The following is a 21,915-nucleotide window of genomic DNA, read 5'->3' as shown; positions in this document are numbered from 1 at the left end:
ATCTCTTCTTTTTAAAAATACACATTTCTCTCATTTAGTCATATGAAATTGTGGCTTTAAAGAGCCATGTTATATAGTGAAAGACCAAGGAATTCGGGCATAGGAAGTCCAGAGATCAAGTCCCATTTATAACACCAAATCCATAGCCTTGGGCTAGTCACTTAAGGTCCGAACTTGGAGCAACTTTCTGAGAGGGGGAAGAGAGCCACCTTGGAGTCAGGGGCCCTGAGTTCAAAGCCAGCTCTGTTTTGTCATCTGATCACAGACAGGTCACAAGCCCAGGCCTTGGTTTTCTCCTATGACAAAGGCATTAGGCTAGATCAGGACTTCTTAGATTTGGGATATTCAGAAATGGGAATTAGGAAACTTACCTTTATTTGCATCAACTTCTGGTTTCCTCTGGAATCCTTTGTGTTTCATTTTGTAAATCCAAAAATCATGATTCAAAGGCTTGGTACATGAGAGGATATTATTGTATGTTCAAATTTTCTATACTTGAACCAGGTCTCTCTTGACTCTCAGTCTGAGGCTCTTCTTTTTGTATCCTGTTTCTAACTGATCTATTCCCACTCTCTGCCTTTCCTTTTCTTTCCTCTTCAGAGTTAATGTTTTCTTTTCTAAGCACAATCACCTTGTGGCCTGTCCTTAGTCCATCCTCTCCAGCCTCCCCCAATATCCTCAGCAAGGTGTGGAGATACGTAACCCTGGCTTCTTGAAGTCCAGGCCAAGGAAACACAAACTCTTGGTGGTTATGCCAAGCTAGAGAGGCCTCAAATCCAAGAACAGGTATTGGATGAAAGGGTCTGTCGTCCCCTGACCAGTTTGCCTCAGTCCAGAAAGATTGAGCACCAGGGGCTTAGTCTCTACCATGTGAATGCCTTTGCCAGCCATAGGAACTGAAGATGAACTTTTTCTAGGGCCTGGAGGACTTGTGATCTGCACCAGAGTAAGGGGGATTCATGCCATTAAAATCAAAGGTTCTTGGTCTCTGGCCTCCAGCCTTGCCAAGGTCTTAGAGAGGCTACTTCCAAACCAGTTATTTGGTTGTAAGGTAAGAAAAACAACCAACATAGTCATTTTCTATTTTTTGTACAGCTCAACAACTGAAACCTACCATCAGCAGTTCCAAAATGGCCCCAGTAGAGAACAATGACACTCTCTCTTTGACATGCCAGTTTGAGGGTCAAATTCTCATGTACTGGTGGTTCATAAACTAAAGTGTCCCAGCTAGTGACAGGACACAGCTGTCCTCGGGTAATAGGACACTCACTATAAACAATATCACATGGGAAGATGAAGACAAGGGATGGACATTCCAATGTCTCTTCAATTCCAAGTATCCATGGTTCTGCCTGAAAGTTTAGCTGCCAGATGCAGAGGGATTTGGCTGTTTCTCGTTGACCCTAGAGGACAGAACATAGAGTAGTGAGTCAAAGTTTCAGAGAGGTAGAGTTTTGATGATTGTCATGGCAAACTTCTCACCAATTGCAGTGGTCCAAAAAGTGGAATAGGTTACCTTAGCCAAGAGGTTTCCAAACAAAGATCAGATTGGTTTGGGCTCATTGCCCCCTCATCCTAATCCCGAGCTGCTGTCGGATCATTGGAAAATAAAAAGTGGTAGAAATAGCCAGACAGCAATTACTGGGGAAAAAAAACTTTAGGGACTGATTAAAAGCTAACTTGCTGTCTGGAGTGAGCCAGGGAAGTAGGGGTCCTTCTGTGCTCCAGGAAGGAAAGGCAACCCCGGAACTGATGCTATATGCACTTCTGGACACCGCAGGTTAAGATAGAGGTGGAGAAGCCCCCATCCATGAGTCTGACCGTCACTGCCTCAATTAGCCAAGAAGGAAACCCAGAGCTCTCACATACAAGCTATGGCAAGGTAGACCCCAGGAGGCTGGTATATCCATCAACAAAGGGCTGCCCTTTGCCAAGTGAGCATAGGCTCATCACCCCAGGCTTGGCCACAAGGAGATAAGATTTTTTCATGCTCACACATTCACAATGTCCATTTGGACAAGGCAGAAGGGCAGAGAAATAGAGGGTGGAGGAAAACCTACAAATCACAGCTCTTGACACATTCAAGTATCCTGTGGCAACTCAAAGTTCTGGCTAAAGGAACTGATCAAGAGAGGATTGAGATCAAGCAGGAAAGAAGTCAATCTGAAGAACCTGCAAGGCCCGTGGGTAGAAGCAGGTCCACATTGCTCTATATGGCCCCAGTGGTGAGAGTTAGGACTGAAGGGTCCAGGTTGGAGGGAAGCCAGTGTCAGCATAGCATAGGGGAGCCCTCAGAAGCAGAGCTGTCCAGAGGGGAAAAGAGGCCACACAACTAACAGTCATGGATAAGCAGAGGCTGAATAGCCACTGATCAGACATGCTGTGGTACCTGGGACCAGATACCCTCTGCCAGCTCTGGTACTTTGTTACTGAGACAGTGCTAGCGTGTTGGTCCACTTGGGTCTCATTACAGCCAAAGCCACTTAGAGGATGATGTAAAATCTCTCCTGCAACACAGTAAGTCTATTGACTACCATGTCCTCAGTTGGCCAAAGAATGAAAAGCAGCACTAGAGGGGAGGAGGAAGGGATCATGTGGCTACTCTGTGCCAGACACCATGCTAAGCTCTTTACAAATATCCTCTCATTTTATCAGGGACAGTGGATAAGGTTAAAATGTTCCAAGACCCCAAGAAAACACAAGGTCCTCCCACCCCCAGTAGGGTACTGCTAATGTCCTAAGTTTCTCCATGAGATACTTGCACTATGAAGCTCCTCCAGGGGAGGTTTGTGTAAGGGATGCTGCCATCACCATCCTAAAGGGAAGACTGGGTGTGCCAGTGCAGCTCCTTGGGGGCCTGCAGGGTACCTCCTTGAAGCCATTTTGGGAAGGGAGAACCCAAAGGAAAGTAACTCCATTCTGTCCCTCTGCCAATCAGAGGAAGATGACATCCTGTCAAGAGAGACCTTGGGATATGCTGAAGGGAACCTGGTTTCAGTTATGGGGTTTAGGGCATCCAGTGGACTTTGTATGAATCACTCAATCCTTGGGAGTCCCCCATTATTCTCATCAGGAAATAAGAGGGTATGTTAGATGATGCTGAAGTCCCCTCCACATGGAGATCTAGGCTCCTCTGGTCTCTGACAGCCCTAAGCCTTCCACACCTGGTCTGAGAAAAGCCCACAAGGAGCATCAAGCAAAGAGGGAAAGAGTTCCCATCCTGGAACAAGAAAAGTCATTCACTGTCTGACCACCCACATCAGCCTCTTTGGGCTTCATTCTGTAAGTGGAATGGGAGGATCCTGCATGGTGTCTCAAGTTTGGAGATGAAAGAGACCTAGAATGTAGCTATTCTAGATCCCTCATTTTACAGATGGGGAAACTGAGGACCAGAGGAGCTGACTGGCAGCATATGGAAGCAGAAACAAGGCCTTAGAAAAGAATAATATGTGTACTATAGTTCCTGGACCAATGGTTAGGGAGAAGCTATTTACATTTTGAAGTGGTGTTAAGGGGATAGGTGGGGAACAAAGAATGATGGGAGCAGAAGGTCTTCCCTTTGTGCCAGAGAGCCCTCAGGCACTCAGGCTGTCATTGCCCAGGAACCTCTTCTCAGAAGAAGGATGCTTTAATTATATACACAATAAAATCCATAGGACTTCAAAGAAAACCAATTCTATTGAAATGAAGTTACCAACCTTTTTTTGGAAAATAAATTCATAGATATTAGATTAAAGATCATTGGATTCAAATGAGATGGTGGGTGAGAGGCAGCAAGGAGCCAAAGTGGAGAAGGGAGCACAATGAATCTGAAGTCAGGAAGATCCATGTGCTAATTTGGTCTGAGACACTTACTAGCTGCTTCATTATGGCTAAGTCAATTAACCTCTGCTTGCTGTCTGACTCTGTTTCCTGAACTGTTAAGTGGAGAAAATAATAGCCCCTACTCCCACAGTAATAACATAGTGCCTGGCAATATTAGTAACCATAATAATAAGAATGATAATAATAAAAATAATAACATTGGGGTAACACCTATCATGCCAGGTATACAGTAGATACTTAATGAATGCTTATTCCCTACACCCTTCCCCAACAGAGTCACTAGATTGTGTACTTCCTGAGACCTCTCTGGAAGTGGGATAGTCCAGGACACAGCATTCCCTCCCCAGTGATTTCTGCTCATCTGCCCTATTGGCACAACTGTTGAACCATGAGGCATCCTTCTTCCCACAATGTCAGGACCCACCCCTGAATGTCTGTAACAGAAATGTTTCCTGTTGGGCTTCTGGTGTTTTGTTTTTCCTGAAGAGGTGGCCTGGTGAAGAAGATACAGGCCAGTCACTCAGCCACCTCTCTCTCCTCTTTTTCTTTCTACAGACAAGTACATGAGGAAACCCACCGTAACTATCCAAAGCGCTGGCCACATCGTACAGAATGACTCCGCGGTCATGAAGTGTAACTCAAGGCATAACGATTTGTCACAAATTCGGTGGTACTTCCAAAATAAGAAGTTGATACTCAATGACAGGAGGACTTTGCCTTCGAATAACAAAACCCTCATGATCACACCTGTGAAGAGGGAAGACAATGGAGCTTATCAATGTGAAGTCTGGAATCCACTCAATGCCAGGAAAAGTGACCCATTCAACCTGTCTATCATCTGTGAGTGACTCTGTATCTCCCCCCTCTCCCAATCCTTTCTCTAACAATAACTGACATTTCATATTTTTTCATCTTTTCATAGATGGGCCAGAGGAAATCAAGATTCTTCCAAAGCATGTTCATGGGCAGATTGAGGTCTTACTCAACAAGAAGCTGACTTTAGAGTGTCAGGCTAGTTCTGAACCACCGGCCCAGTATACATGGCAAGTGAATGGTTCTTCTAGAGCTGGAAATTCAGGAAACATTTATGCTATCTCCAAACTATCTTGGGGACATTCAGGGACATATACATGCATGGCAATGAACAGCATAACCAACACAGCAATATCTAAAAACATCATAGTCAGAGTATATGGTAAGTCATCTCTCCCTTCCCTCAGAGAAAAAGGTTCTTGGATTGGCTTAGGTTGAGACCCCAGGAGGAGCCACTCAGGCTTACTCAGGTGGGCAGCTTTTCAGGGTGATTTGGGAAAAGTCATGTTAAAAAAAAAAAAGAACCAGATACTAGGGAATGTGGTCAGACACTAGTGAATGCCAATCCATTTCCTACTATCTTGTCCTTGGTAGAAATGGAGACCTGTAAGATTTAAATTAATAATCACTTGAAGTGAAAGGGATGAAATGGGAAGAGAAGTATAAATTTTCCATCTGCACAGAAGCTTTCCTTTTCACAAATGATATGCAAGTGTTGCTGACATAACAATTAGAATTGTACTTCTAAAGCCAAGTTCAAAGTTACTCTTTCATTAACAATGATTATGGAAGAACCATAACTTATACATCCAGCCTCAGAGAAGAAGGCTGATTTTTTAAACTTATTAGCTTCTCTCAGAGACAAAGAAAAAGCTTGGGTTTGGTTACACAGAATACAAAATATGATCAGTGAATAGAATCACTTCCAGAGTGGAATAAAATATAAAATGCAGGATAGAGCCATGGGACTAAACATAAAATACTAAGTCAACATCTGCTTCTTTCAGTACCATAAACAATAAAGCACCATATGGTAAAAGAGTTCAATACTAAAGGGAAAACTAAATAAATTCTGTGACAGTAAAAGTACAATAACAAGGGATCTTAATGTACCCCTTTCAGACCTGGACAAAATACTGTCCTAAAAAAAGGAAAAAGAAGTTAAGAACCTCAGTAGAATTTTATAAATATTGGATAAGTTGCATTTCTGGTCATTATTGAATAGAAAATTCTAAAGGACTGGTTCAAAGACCATTTTACTATTTCTCCTCTTATCCAGAGTAAATGGAACAGTGTCCATTAGCAACTCTTAACCCATCCTATGGATGGTTATTATCACCAATACACGGTACATTGACATAGAAACAATATACAGTATTGATTTTAAGAAGGAAGGTGGGGATTTTTAAAATTGTAAAACATGGAGAACTTGAAACATGAAGAGGAAGGATATGAATTAGAAGAATAGTTGCAGGAAGACCATTGATGAGAGTCTTCCAAAAATTCAGATTGAAAGCAACAAGACAAAACTGGCCAGAATAGTGGGGAAGAAAAGGATAGTAAGCTCCTAGGATTTGAAGCTGAGATGAATGTTACCTACAGGTGGTTCATCTACCCCATACATCTTCATTTTCTAGCTTGAAAAATTGATATCCAAAGAAGAGAAGCAACTTGCCAAGATCCCACAGCTAGCAAGTGACAAGGACAGAATTCTAATCCATCTTTACAGATTTCAAATCCAGAGCTCTTTCTGCTATAGTGCACTGCCTTTTAGGAATAGATGTGAGAAACTAATTTAAAGCCTTTTCAAAGAAAAATTTCAACATCAAAATGGCATTCAGGGAAGGTTGGTTTGGGACAGCAATATGAAATATGAATTAGAGACATGAGAGGCCATAGAGAGGAACACTAGTCAGAAAATTATTGCCATAATAGAGAAGAAATGGGAGGATATGGAATAGAAACTGAGAGGAGGGATTAGGTGTTGAGAGATACTGTCCAGGTAAAATCCACACAAATAATCTTAACATTAGCAAAAATATAGCAATTGATTAGATTGAGGTTTGAAGGAAAAAGAAAGTCAAAGATGGTTCCCAATTTGAATCTGGGTGCCTGGGAGTTTGATGCTGCCATCCACAGAAATAGAGAAGAGCAGAGGGTAGAGTGTGGGAATGAAATCAGAAGTTCAGAGATTGAGTTTTATGTGCTTGCCCAGTATTCAAGTGTCTCTAAGGGTATACCAAGGCTCTGAGGAATAATGGCCAAGTCAGCTTCATTAATCAGTGAGCTTTTTTTAGTTTTAATGGAATGCCAGGCAAAGAACACAAGTGCTAGGCAGTTCTTGTATCTGGAACCCCTAAAGAACACTCACAGTTGCGTTTTCTCTTCTTTGTCCACAACAGAGCCTTCAGGAGGCTCCATACGCGCTGGACAGATCGTTGCTGGCATTGTGATTGGAGTCCTAGCTGGAGTGGCTCTCATGGTGGCTCTCATCTATTACATGGTCATCGGAGAATCTTCAGGGTAGAACAAAGTTTCCAATCTGATTTATTTCCCTCATAGTCTGTCTCCCTGAATGGGGAAGAGAAACCAAAATGGTTCTCTGCACCCTGTACCCACATCTGGGACTTGGTCTGACTCCCTTTGCCAAACTCTTCCTTTGTAGCACTATCCCCCTTGGGTGGCCTCCTTCTCTGGATTTTCATCCTCCCCTATACTTCACATTTGTGGTATCTTGGACCTCTGCCACCTCTGGTACTTTGTTGCTGAGACAGTCCTAGACTGTCCCAGTCAACCTGGATCTCATCACAGCCAAGGCCAATTAATCCTTAGAAGATGCTGCAAAATCTCTCCTGCAGCAGAGTACATCTATTATAGACTACCTTATCCTCAGATGGTCAAAGAAAGAATGAAAAGCAGCACTAGAAGGGAGGAGGAAGGGATCCAGTGGCTACTTTGTGCCAGACATCATGTTAAGCTCTTTACACATATCCTCTCCTTTTATCAGGGACAGTGGATTGGGTTAAAAAGTTCCAGGACCCCAAGGAAGCACAAGGTCCTCCCACCCCCAGTAGGGTACTGCTAATGGTATGAGATAGCTGCACTATGAAGCCCCCTCAGGGGAGGTTTGTGGAAGGAATGCTGCCATCACCATCCAAAATGGAAGACTGGGTGTGACAGTGCAGCTCCTTGGGGGGCCTGCAGGGTACTTCCTTAAAGCCATTTTGGAAAGGGGGAACCCAAAGGAAAGTATCTCTGTACTGTCCCTCCGCCAATTATCATGTCCACAGAGATCTTGGAATATGCTGAAGGGAGCCCTGGCCTCAATTATGGGATTTAGGGCATCCAGTGGACCTTGTATGAAGAACTAAGCCCATGGAAGTCTCCCATTTTTCTCATCAGGAAATAAGGGGTATGTTAGATGATGCTGAAGTCCCCTCCAGATGGAGGTCTAGGCTCCTCTGGTCTCTGCCAGCCCTAAGTTTTCAACACCTGGTATGAGAAAGGCCCACAAGGACCATCAGGCAAAGAAGGAAAGAGTTTGGGTCCAGGAACTAGAAAAGTTGTTCACTTTGTGATCACCTATATCAGCCTCTTTGGACCTCATTTTGTAAATACAATGGGAGGATCCTGTAGCATGTCCCATTGTTTGAGATAAAAGGGACCTAGAATCCTGTTATTCTGCAGCCTCCTTTTACAGATGGGGAAACTGAGGCCCAGAGAGCTGAGTGTCACCATGTGGAAGTAGAAACAAGGCCTTAGAAAAGAATAATATGTGTGCTAATTAGTTCCTGGAACAATGGTTAGGGAGAAGCTATTTACATTTTGAAGTGGTGTTAAGGGGATAGATGGGGAACAAAGAATGATGGGAGCAGAAGAGCTTCCCTTTGGTGCCAGAGAGCTCTCAGATACTCAGGCTGTCATTGCCCAGAAACCTCTTCTCAGAAGAAGGATGGTGTAATTACATACAGAAAACAAAATGCATAGGACTTCAAAGAAAACCAATTCTACTAAAGTTACCAACCCTTTTATTACAAAATAAATTCATAGATATCAGAATAAAGACTGCTGGGTTCCAATGAGATGGTTGATGAGAGGCAGCAAAGAGCCAAAGTGGATAGAGAAGACACAAGGTCTGGACTCTAGTTCTAATTTGGTCTCAGATACTTTCTAGCTGTTTGAGTCTGGCTAAGTCAATTAAACTCTGACTCCGTTTCCTGAACTGTTAAGTGGAATGAATAATAGCCCCCTCTCCCACAGTAATATCATCATGCCTGGCAATATTAGTAATAATAATATTGAGGATGATAATAAAAATAACAGCATTGTTTCAACACCTACCATATGGTGGGTATATAGTAGATACTTAATGAATGCTTATTCCCTACCATCTCCCCAACTCAGTCACTAGATTGTGTACCTCCTGGGACCTCTCTGGAGGGGGAAAAGTCCAGAACACACAGCACTCCCTCCTCAGTGCTTTCTGCTCACCTTTCCTGTTGACACAATTAATGAACCATGAGGCATCCTTCTCCCCAGAATGTCAGCACCCACCCATGTGTCTGTAACAGAAATGATTCTGGTTGACTGTCTGGTGTTTTGTTTTTCCTAAAGAGGTGGACTGGTGAAGAAGATACAGGCCAGTCACTCAGACACCTCTCTCTCCTCCTTGTCTTTCTACAGAGAATAACATGATGAAACCCAACATAACTATTAATAGCACCAGCAACATCACAGAGAATGGCACCATGGTCTTGATGTGTCACACAGAGTGAATATTTGAATATAGCCAAAGGGAATGCTGGCACCTGAGAAATGGAGCATCTTTTTGTAGAGCAACCAGGAAGCCAGTGTTATCAAAAGGTACATGGTGGGACATAAGTTGTACAAAGGCTAGAGGGGGGAGCACAGATGATAGGGTGCCAGTGGAATTTATGAACTCAATGATTTCCTTAGTTGAGTAGATGGGTTGGCAGCAGGATGGAATATAGATCAAAGTGGGGAGAGATTTTGAGGCAAGCAAAGCCCCCCAAGTAAGGAAAATGCTCTTCTTTTCAGAAGTGAGTATATTCCATGGTGGCAAAGTCAATGTGTTGGCTGGTTTACTGAATGTCTTTTTCTCTTTCTTTTGAAATCATTGTCATTAGGAATAGTTCATTGGCTGGGCTGTAGGAAAGAAGATATTCAAAAACAAAGAGTATGAAAGCAAAAGACATCAATAAAAATAACAAAAATTGTTCAAAAAAAAGAACTTGTCCAGGTGAAGACATCCAAGTGGATTCAAGGGACAAGAAATGCTGAGCAGAGAGATCAGGACTAGAGAATTTGATTCAAAAGTGGGATGCTACAGGGGATTTTTTCAGGCCAGACTAAGCTGCCTTCCTCTTCTCCCAGTCTTGGCAGCCTGTCCAGGGTAGCTAGCACTGGTATAATGAGGGTGGAGGGGTACCCTGTGTGCCCCAAGCTACACAACGCCTGCTTTACATGCACCTTTGTTTGCCCACCTGGTTATTGAGCAGACATGACAAATCGATCTCCTTCTTACCCCTCTAACTTCATTACTTCCCTCCAAAAACACACTCCAAGTCTGACTGGTCAGATTTTCTACCTCCCTTCTATAAATATGTTACCCACAACCCAAAGGGTGACAACTTCTCCCAATGCTTCCCAATGGAGAGCTCTGTTCTAGGACCAGGAGGGCAGTGTTCCATTCTCTTGGGAACCTGACCCCAAGGAAGGGAATTGGCTTTTCTTACACTCTCTGGCTCATGACTTCCCTCACCACAAAGTAAAACTCCAGGGGAGATCCCTGAAGCAAAACTTTATTCTAAATGGGAAGGAGGAGACTTGGTCTCCCATACTGCCTAGCCTAGATGGACAGAGGTCACTTGATGAGACAAATTTATTGTTGATTGTCATGGAAAATTTGGCTCCCTTCATTTATGAACTTGATAAATTTGTCTCTCGATAGGCAGTATAGGACTCCCTCACACCACTGTGCCCCATCCCTGCCCTTCTAGGGGTTCACCAGGTTGGTATGGAAGTTAGTAAATGTTAACTCTACTGCTGCCCAGAATTCCTGAGCTCAAGAGGTCCACAAGCTTCAATCTGTCCAAGCAGAAGGGATTACAGGTGTGTACCACCATTATATGTATATGAACGTATATACGTGCATATATTTAGATGTATATGTAAATGCGTTTACATATAAATATGTGTATATAAACATATGTGTATACATCTATATATCTGTATCTGTGACTCTATAAAGACTTTCAAATATAAAGACTTTCAAATGATATTACAAAAGAAGTAATTATCAAATGTGCATGAATTACAATAATTTGGGGATAAGAAGGAAAAATAAGACAGAAAAAACAATGATCAATGATTCATTGACAAAAAGCTAATTAGGGAGCATTCCCCTTACATTCAGAATCAATATGTTCAACCCCCTTCAATTTATTACATTATATCTCAAAGTTAACCCTGGATCTTTTGATGCAGTGTGTGGTTTCCATAAACTTCCTTATTGCACCTTCTTCATAAGATCCACTTTCTTGATTTGGGGTATTGGTGATTTTCTTTGCCTAAAATTTCTCCAAAAGATTTCAAACCTTGAATTTTAGGATAATTATACAGTCTGTGAAAATGGGATTAACTCTCCCCTTGCCCACTTTTAGATTTAATCACCAGAAGTGTATACACCCCACTTTATTTTTAAAGATGGGGAGGTCTGTGACTCCTGTGTGCTATGGTGAGTGACAAATCAAAATTGACTGTATCCCCCCTGGGCAGTTCTAAGAAAATGTATAGACTATATTTGATCCACTTAAAGTGGAAGAAAGGCACGCACAGGAAGTGACAAAAGGAAGGGTCTTTAAAAGTGGCAAGAACTTCCTATGACTAGGTCTTTCACCTTGGAACTTGATCTGGAGGAGCTTCAGCTGGTGACATCAGACTGCTCTTCAATCTTCCTTAGAACTACCACGCAGGTGAGTGGAAAAGTCTGATTCCATCTCCCTGTCCTTTCTGGAGCTATTAGCCTCTGGAGAGGTACCTCATCTTGGAGGAGGCCTTGTGGCTAAATCCCTTGTTTAATTTACCTCTGCTGCCCCCTTCTGAGACCTCTAAAGATCTCCTGGTTTAGACCAGGCTAGAGTAATTTCCTACTCTCTCTCTGGTTTTCTTACTTTCACTCTTTCTACTTTTGTAAATAAACCACCATAAAAAGGCATTCTGACTTGACTTGAGTAATAATTGTGGGAACCATATTTCTCTTATATTTAGTCTAATCTTTAATATTTTCACCCCTTACAAATACCCCCTAAGGAAGGTATTAAACAACCCCAGAATCACCCCGGGATACATGGCTGAGTTATGGGATATATAAATCAATTGACAAAAGAAAACCAAAATACACACACACACCTCAAACAGAAGAAAAAAATTAAATTCTGGGGGAAAATAATATATCAAAATCTTATGTGTCTAAATTTATGAGTAAAACAGAATAAACCCATAACAGATCCTTGAATCACCAAGAAGGCTAAAATAAAGTGAATCATGTCCTACAAGCCTGCAGGACAAATGGAGCAATATTGCACTTACACATCCACAGCCAGGACTACAGAAAATTGCCATAATATAAAAGAGAAGGGACTAGATTTTGAGGTAAAGGAAAATATGTGATTCCATGATCTGATTTTACTTTCAATCTCAGGGATAGGAGAGCCAAAATGAAAGCCAAACTAAGATACTTATAGGAAACTGGTATGGGGAAGTCCTGCATCTGAAATTGTCAAAGAGCCACTTCCTCAAACCTTAAAACAAGTCCTCTCTCTTGACACAGATTCTCATCAATCCCACAGGGATTGGTGATCTCCTTGACCTTGTGATTCTTGGCACTGTACTGTGGCTCTTTTGTTATCCCTTCTTCTGAAATCAGACACAAATGTTAGTAAAAGTCTCATAATACTGAACATTCAATGGTAGGTTTCCATAGTCTAAAGGTTTTGGATATGCATAGGTATTAGGGCTAATAGATATTTTCAACCTATGCTTCAAAATGAAAAACATTAATACTGATTCCATGTACTTCAAGTACACAAAATAAGAAAGAAAAAAAATTCAAATATCCTATTGCAAATGAAAAGGAAAAACAGTAATAAAATTTTAAATATCAGAAATGCATTGTGACAGCTAAAACAGTGTCCAACTTACCTATGGACTTTTATAATGGTATTATCTCCAGTCCAGTCACTGGAGGAGAGTATTAATAAAGACAATTGCATGTGACAAGATACAGTCAATCAGTATCGATAAAAGGTATCCATTTTACTTGTAAGCAATGAATCCAAGAGTCATTTTTGCCAATTTTGATAGCTGTTGGAGTGGTTAACAATAAATTACATGTACCTTATATTTAAAATTATCTTACAGAGACTTCTTCACTATGAGGAGGGGAACAGACTGAAACAGTTAACATGAGTAAGGCAAGGGAGCCAAAAAAGGCTTAAAATTCACCTCCAGACTCTTTGAGGTCTCTTCTCCTCACAAGTATCATCATTCTTCTAGATTCCTTTGGTCACACAGCTAGGGTCCCCCATACTGAGGGGGGTTGCTGCACTGTATATAGTGAGGACAAACCTCATGTTAGATGTTTTGGGGTGAGTTTTCATTTGCCTCATTCAAATTACTATTCCTATATGAGTTCCTGTTGTTGTTAGTATTTCTATTATTGTTACTATTCCTCAAAATTCTGTTTCTAATTTCCTGATTCCTCTTCCTGTAAAAATTAAATCTCAAATAAAAATATTAGATTTTAAGAGATTTATTCATGAGTATTAGAATTCATGGAATAAAGAAAATACAAAATAAAGACCATGTGCCCATGGCTGATCAGCCAGTTCAAACACCCACCTTACCACCACCAAGGGGGACAGGAAGGTGTGATCCTTCCATGTCCCTGCCTTATATCCCCAATCTATAGGAAGTATGTAATGACAGAAAGTCAGTGGGCTCCTGGGAAATGTAGTTCTTTTTTTAGGGTAACAGATTTTTCAATTATATATTCCTACAGTTGATAATTACATGATGCACCTTTCCATAAATATAACATGTTGATGGTTGCTTTCTGGATTCCTGCAAATGGGGCCTCTCTCAGTTTTGTGGTTGCTTTTTCAACTTTTTCAGTTAATGCATCTATTCTCCTATTTGTGGTTAGACATTGTAGGCTACCCAATAGGTATAAAGAGATTCTGAGTTTTAGTACCTCTTTGGAGCTGGCACTTAGCATGGTGTTCTCTCCCAGGGTGGAGACTAGCATTTAGCAGGGTGATTTCTCCCAGAGATAAAGTTCCCAGAGTCCCCAGGATACAGGCACTGTGTAGTATTTGGCACTAAGGCTCTATGGGTGGATAAATGTTTGAGTTTTATCCTTATTCCTGATAAAGAGTGGGTTTTCTGACTACTTTGGTAGTTCTGTCTTATTATAAATTAATAGGGTACAGCCTGAGTTTTAACTGAGATTGAGAAGAGTTCTCTCCCTTCCCCTCCCCCAGAGAGGTAAAAACCCAGTGGCTATGTGCTTCCAAGTGGGTCTAAAGGGTTGAGGGCTAAGGCACTAGCTCTGAGGGGCTCCTGGACTCCAAGGCTTTACTGAAGAAAGGTTTAGCAGGAAGCCAACTCACTGAGCTGGCTTAGGGTTTGTTTTTTAGAAGTCTGGGTAGAGAGCACAGGCTGTGGCCAGGATCCACTGCTGGGATTTTGCCATTAGTGGGCCCTGAAACACTTTGCGTGGTCAAGGAAGCAGTTTTAGAGATGTTGCTCTCCCCAAAGACCCACCTCTTACTTAAGCAAATGCTGAAAGCACATGGGGCTCAGAAAGGGCCTTAAAGAAAAGAAAGAAAGAAAAAATGGTCTCCCAGGAGCAAGATACTCTCATTTAAAGGGCTAGAAACTGCAGAGATTTGGGTTATACCTGGTTTTGGGATCAGGAAATCAGATCTTAATTCTCAAAACCCAGCTCTATTTGGGGGAAAGAAAAAAAAAAGAAAGCTAAAAGCTAAGCTTGTTAACCTCCCTCAATACTCAATCCCTTCTGACCAATCCAGAATTCTTATCCATAAGGCTATAGCTCCATGGGGTTGAGGAAGGGTGTAGCCACACCTGGAGGCAGGGAGGCAGGGGGTGGAAAGTCTCACCAGGTAGAGTCCTGTAAGGGCCAGCTGATTGTTGCTTAAAGTCCAGCTTACCAGTGAGCAACAAGATGAGGGGTTGGGTCTCTACTCAGCTGTTCTCAGGCACTACTCAGCCCCAAGTCGGTTAAAGGGAAAAGGGGATTAATTTTTCACCCATCCACACAGGACTCTCAGGGAATCAGCAGTGGTCAGGAAGCAAGAGCAATGCAGCTTATCATTAGAAGCAACAGGCTCCTGAATGGCTTTACTGTATTAGACCAAAGGTTAATCTGCCCTTTTGTCTATTTCAAACTGCATTACAAACTTAGAAAGGAGAAGTGAGAGATTTGAACTCCAGACTTATCTACTAATAAACTGACTTAAAGATCGTTTAGAGGGAGTAAAAAGTGAAGACATGAAGAAAATGAGGATACAAATCAAAACCTTTATGTTTGCCAAATTGTAATAGTTCAAATTAAATTATAAGGCTATTAGTAGTAACTTTAACAATTTAATTTAATCAAAGTAGTGATAGTAAAGAGAGGGAAATGTAGGAAAGAGGTAAAGAGTAGCTTTTCTAAATAGCCTGATGTACCACAGGAGTTCCCTAGGGTTCCAATCTCCAGTCAGAAGATCTCAAGAGATGGAGCCTTGATCTTGGCTTATAAGCAATTTTCTCCACTCACTAGCTCTCTCACACCATATCTCAGGAACCCATCATAGTTCCTTAATTTGCCTGGGACCACCCTGTGTGGGGACAGTACATGTGTGATCAGTTTCCCATCTAGTTGGTTTCAACTTTCTTTCCCTGAGTGTTTCTCTATACTTGAACATCTCAATGGTAAAGGTTCTCCAGGTCCCTGATTGAATACATCAAAACAAAGAGACATACTGGGGGGAGGGGAATTCCCTTCCCACATCATGTAAGAAATTATGTTAATTAGTGATGGCTTTTATTTCCCTCATTCCCATTTATTGTCATTAACAATTGCTGTGAGTGGGTCAGGTTGAAGTAGAAATTGCCAGCAGCATTTTCTTCTTACCTTTATCCTTTCTTCTGGCCTGGCTAGACACAAATAATTAATTCAGTGGTTATTTCTGTGAATTTTAGATTTACTCCACCCTGCTTAGTCTTTATAAGTTTAGCAACCAGGAATGTATACACCCCAAGTGGGGGGAAGGTAGGTCTATGATCTGCATGTGCTATCAAGTGTGCAAATCAGAAACAACTGACTGACCCCCTTTGCTGTCCAAAGCCAAGTTTAAGCTACCATTCGTATATGTGAGACACAGGAAGTGACTTAAAGAACTGCCTTTATATTTCACATCACTTCCTGTGAGAGGGACTTAGAGGTGGAACTTGACCATGGAGGAGCTTGAGCATGAGACCTCAGACTGCTTCCCTTAGACTTTCACGTGGGAGTGCAAGGCTTACTACCCCTTCCTTGGCTTTTCTGAAGGCTCTAGTCTCTGAAGAGGCCCCTCATCTTGGAGGAGGCCGTGGAACCCCTGCCTGGTTCTGAATCCCCTTCCTTTTTTCTTCTCTCTCATTTCTTAATTTCTTCCTTCTATTGTAAATAAACCACCATATAATTCCATTCTGACTTGAGTATTTCATTGAGATTTAGAATTTAAATCCCTGGCGACTAAGTAAAACTATCTTCAATCCAGCCATAAGTATTAACCCTAACAGTCTGGCTAATCCATGTAGGTTGTGACAACTAACCTCAATTTCCCTGAAAATTTCTTTCCTCTTTCTCTCTTTACTACCTACTCAAGTAAGCCTGCACTTTAAAAACAGCTGCTAGATCAGGTGAGTATAAAACATTTTTTTTCTTCTTTTCTCCTTAAATTGAATAGAATACATCTGTGTTTTTAACCTTGAGCAGCAGGGACCTGAGGTCTCAGCTGGGGAGGCTGTTTCCAAACCCCTTTGCCTTAGGTAACAAACAGCCCAATTTGAAGACCCTCAGGTTTTCACCTGGGGGAGGGGGGAGTTCACCATAGTACTAGCTAGCTGGTTTGTTCTTAAATAGCTGTGAGGAAAACCCTAGGGAAAAACTTAGAGGGGAAAGGAGTCCTGCTCCACCCTGCCAGAATTCTATCTCTCAGTCAAAAAACAAAATCTCTCCCAACAAAAATTGCTAGACCACCAGAGTAAAGGTAGTGAGTCAGCCCAGCCAGTTTTTCATTAGAGAGAGTGATTGTATTAAAGTTTTAGCCTTGTCCTGCTTCTAGAAGTCTACTTTCCTTTTTCAAGTCTCTCTACTTTTTTAAAATTTAAGTGGGCTTTGCTCAAAGAGGGAAACACATGGTTCTGGTGGTTTTAGCCTGAGGGGAAAGGAGAGATGGCTTGTGGCCCCTCCCAAACTTAGTCAAAATAAAAAAAAAAACTCAGCCTCAGCCAAAAGGCTTTGTTTTCCATCTGCCCTTTCACCCAGAAGAGTTAATTGGGTTAAAAGGCTTTTAGAAGGGACTACACCCTTACCTTTAATTTTCACATCTTGACTTTAACTCCTAGCCAGTAGCACCACCTACTGACTAAAATTAGAATTACAAGTAATTTAACAAATAAAATATGCATATATAATAAATAAATAAAAATGAATGCTACATTATATTAAAGTTTTCTGGCTTTTTAAAAATTAGGAACATTAGTGATTTCAAAATGCCTCCCATTCCTTATGTTCTTAGGTAATTTTATTTTTTCTATTCCTAAATATTGTGACAAGAAATGCTACCCTACACAAATTTAAAGCTGAAATGCAGGCAGACACACAAAACCAATTGGATAATTTTTAATACTTCTTACATGGTGTGGCTGAGAGGATTACAGACTGCATTTCAATGACTTGTTGAACATCACACAGAAATAGGATGGAATTCTGATGTCAATGGGGGATAGGGCTAGAACCTCTAGCCAAGAAAAGCAGATCAGCAGTAGAGAGTTCTTTCTCTTTTGGCAAGGAGGAGAGAAGAGCATTACTCTGAGCTCAACCTGTTAGGGTCCTTCAATTAGCTGATGTGAATCAGAACATAGTCAACTTATTTTCATTAGGGGATAGAGATGCTTTCTCTGTGGGGAACAAAAGAGACTATCCACGTAAGAAGATCTTCAACTGACATCTTATATAACTATACATTTCTCTAAATCAGGAGTCCAAAAGTCTGGCTCTACCCATCTCTTCAGGGACTCAGGTCCCCAGACCTGAGCCCTCAGCCCCTGAGGGGAATTTAGGACAAAATAGTAATGAGGGACTTCCTACCATTCCTAAATATTCAAAAAAAAATAAACAGATCTTATTAATCCAGAAGAGATTGATCATTCTTTCCATCTAATGTTCTAGGGGACATCAGGATAATCATCTATTAGGGAAGGAAACTAGAGATTTAAGAGGAATTTTTCCTTCTTACCTTTCAGCTCTAGACATTGAGCAAAAGCTCTCCCCTTCTCTTGTGTAGTCTTACCTAATAGAGAAAGTAGTGCTTTTTTATCTGTCCCCTCTCTCTCTTATACCTTTCTAACTTTGGCTCCAGATCCCTCTAGTACAATGGTTAAATGGCAAATACTGGTCCCACCTAAAACATGTCTGATTTTTACAAGCATGATCCTGAACCTCTAAATGAGGGAAACCCTTTCCCCAAAATAGAGATGGAAGACCTGTCTCCTATGGCTCAGCTGCAGAACTACCTCTCTCGTGCTCTGCAACTCATGGCTAACCTTACTTCCCAAGATCCTTCTCCTGAAATCCCAGCTTCTCCTGTTCCTTCTCCTACAACAAAACCAATTCCAACCCCAAGGAAATCTCATTCTTCTAACAAAACTTCTATCCAAACCTACTCACCTTTATTCAATTCAACTAGAGGCCTTTTTCCCCTAAGGGAAGTGCCTGAAATAGAACACAAATGGGGATGTGGTGACCCTCAGGAACCATATACTTTTACTCCCCAAGACATAAATGAATTCACACGAAATGTTCCCACATGTGAACAAAATCCCTTTGTGGTAACAAAAAAAAAATGGCAGACATGTTTTTTTTTTCAGTATAATCAGAGGAAGACTAAGAAATACCAAGCAAAAACATAGAAACTCCAGCTAATTGGACAGAAGTTTTGGAAGAACTCAAAACACAATTCAAAAGACAATTAAGAAAGGCTGAATACAATTGGAAAAAGAAATTAAAAAGCAAAATAAGTCTTCTGGAAAACAGAAAATAGTGTCTTGAAAGTCAAAATTTAAAAAGTTGAAAACCAGGCAAAGAAGATGAAAAATGACCTACAAAGAAAAATCAGACCAGAAGGAGAAGGGTGATCAAAGAACCAGGGATGAAATTCAGTCTTTAAAAATTAGAATTCAAAAACTATAAGTAAATTACTCCACAAGGCAGCAAGAATATATTAAACAAAATCAAAATAATGAAATAATTGAAGAAAATATGAAACACCTCATTGACAAAATATCAGACATTGAAAACAGACCCATGAAAGACAATTAAAGAATTATTTGATTACCAGAAGATCATGACAAAAGAAAAAGTCTGGACATCATTATACAGGAAATTATCCAAGAAAACTGTCCCAACATTCTCAAGCAAGAGGGAAAAGTGGAGATTGAAAGAATCCACAGATCACTCCTGTACTTAATCCCCAACTGACAACATCCAGGAATGTTATAGCCAAATTCAAGAACTATAAGAACAAGGAATAAGTATTACAAGCTGCTAAGAAGAAGTCATTCAGACACCATAGAACCATAGTTAGGATAACACAGGATCTGGCTACATCTACACTGAAGGACCACAAAGCGTGGAATATGATATTCTGAAAAGCAAGGAAACTGGGTTTAAATCAAGAATCAACTACCCAGCAAAACTGACTATATTCTTGCAGAGGAAAATATGATCATTTAATAAAATAGAAGACTTCCCAGTATTAATAAACAAAAGACTAGAATTAAACAGAAAATTTCATTTGCAACACAGAACACAAGAGAATCACCAAAAGGTAATTAAGAAAGAGTAGAAAACTTTTTAAGGGACCCAATAAGCTCAAATGATTTGTAATCCTATAAGAAAAGATGATATTGGTAACACTTAGAAATTGTTATCACCTGGGTAGCTAGAAGATTTATACTTAGAGGGAACAAAGTGTATAGGATGAAATGTGTATATATATATATATATATATATACATATATATATATATGTATGTATATGTATGTATATATATATATTTCTATATATGCATAAATACATATATAAAACTAGAGGTTAAAAAGAGGTTAATACTAGGAGATATGGGAAAAGAGACAAAATGGGGTAAATATATATTTCATAAAGAAGCACATGGTGAGAGTGAAAAATAAAACCAATACACTGGAAGGATAAAGAAACTGGAAACAGTAAATACTTTATTCTTATATGAATTAAAATTGACTCAAAGACAGAAGAAAAATCAGTTCCATTGGGGCAAAGAATTGATCTGTGCCCTATAGAGAAGTAGAAGGGTAACAAACAGACTAGTGGGGAGGGAATCAATACAAGGGAGTGAGAGTGTGTGAGGGTGGGGGGTAGTTTAAAAAGACCTTAAAGAAAAATAAGAGGGGAATAAGAATGGAGGAGAGGGAAATTAAAGTAAAATAAGTGGGGGGAGGGGGGATAAGGGGGACTGAATAAAAAAACAAAAAGAAGGAAAAAGTAAAAGAAGAAATGGCAGGAGTAGCAGAGGAAATCAAAATGTTGTGGAATACACAAGTGTTAACCATGACTCTGAATGTGAATGGGATGAACTCACCCATAAAATGAAAGCAAATAACAGAGTGGATCATAAACCAAAATCCTACCATATGTCTTCTACAAGAAACACATGTTAGATTTATAATAGTTTTGAGCATTAAATAGTTGTAGATAAGAGAGTGGGAGCCATAAACTGTGATAATTAAAATGTTTGGGAGCAAGGGAAATATATAACAATTATGACCGCTGAAATATATTTTCTACTGTGTCTTAATTTTATATAAATATAAGATGGTTGCCAGGGAATATATTCTCAATTTATGAATATGCCCAAGCCAACTGGGTTTTATAAAGAAATTTAATTTATAATACACTGATTAATCAATAGAAAAAGAGAGAAAGTAAGAAAGTAATAAGAATGAAGGGCCTCAAGCCAAAAAGGCCTAGACCTCAGTCCTAAGAGATAAATCAGTCAGTTGGTTTTATCACTCACCCAAGATCTCTCTAGGTAAGGCTTCTCATGCCAACCTCAGGCTCCACCTTCAAGAGAGCCTCCTTTCAAGAAATGTTTCCAGAGAATCCTCCTCCTGACTCCTCCTGAGTTCTCCTTCCACAGCCTCCTTCAAGACCTCTCCAGGAGCTCTCCCTCCAGGACCTCTCTCCTCTCAGACCTCCTTCCAGAGCCAAAAAACTCTCAGTCCTCCTTCAGAGCAACCTCCAGGAGCTCTCCCTCCAGGACCTCTCTCCTCTCAGACCTCCTTCAGAGCAAAACCTCCTTCAGTCCTCAGACCCCGCTATCTTTAAGCAAACAATCTAAGTTCCCTCCCCTCAGTTCTCACATCTACCAATCACTGTCAATGTCTCCCCTGTGCCAATGGTGGCTCTAGCTTAACCCAGGACCGCCCAGAGGTCTGTCTCCTTTGTACATGTCTGTTGAAGGTCATATTCTCAAATAATTAAATCTTGATCTTTGCTGTAGCCCTTCCTAAATCCTGTTACTCTGAGTAGGGTGGAGATTGTAGTTTCCAAGACCTGGTTCTGTCATTCCAAGTATCTCTATTGTAGCAATTCTAAAATCAATCATGACTCAAAGAACCTCCTGTTCTATGCTTAAGCATAGGTCAAAGCCCTTTCCATTGTTTAGCAAAAGGTTTCTGTCCTAAAGTAGTCTTAAGTAGGGAGGAGAAGGATCCTCCCATGCCAAGGAGTTTCATATTCCAATAGAGTTCTTACTATCAGTAGGAAATTTTTTTCAGGTATGAAATTTCCCAATGGGGAAATTTCCAACATTCATAAGTCTAAGAAATTTTAAGGTTTACAATCACCCCTGATGATCATGGGAGACCACTCTCCCCATTGAT

The 21,915-nt window shown here is 40.7% G+C and overlaps 1 protein-coding gene across 1 annotated transcript in view; it reads left to right on the top strand.

The window, feature by feature from the left end:
* LOC103102784 (uncharacterized) overlaps window positions 1–21,915 on the top strand; it is an 84,007-nt gene that overhangs the window by 19,791 nt on the left and 42,301 nt on the right. The window contains exons 4-6 of the mRNA XM_056826223.1: window positions 4,381–4,665; window positions 4,748–5,020; window positions 7,041–7,161. Of these exons, the coding sequence (XP_056682201.1) occupies window positions 4,381–4,665; window positions 4,748–5,020; window positions 7,041–7,161 (679 nt within the window). The remainder of the gene's footprint in view (window positions 1–4,380; window positions 4,666–4,747; window positions 5,021–7,040; window positions 7,162–21,915) is intronic.

The sequence above is a fragment of the Monodelphis domestica genome, chromosome 4 (genome assembly GCF_027887165.1).
Source record: "Monodelphis domestica isolate mMonDom1 chromosome 4, mMonDom1.pri, whole genome shotgun sequence".
Lineage (NCBI taxonomy): Eukaryota > Metazoa > Chordata > Mammalia > Didelphimorphia > Didelphidae > Monodelphis > Monodelphis domestica.
This window is presented reverse-complemented; position numbering and strand designations above follow the sequence as displayed.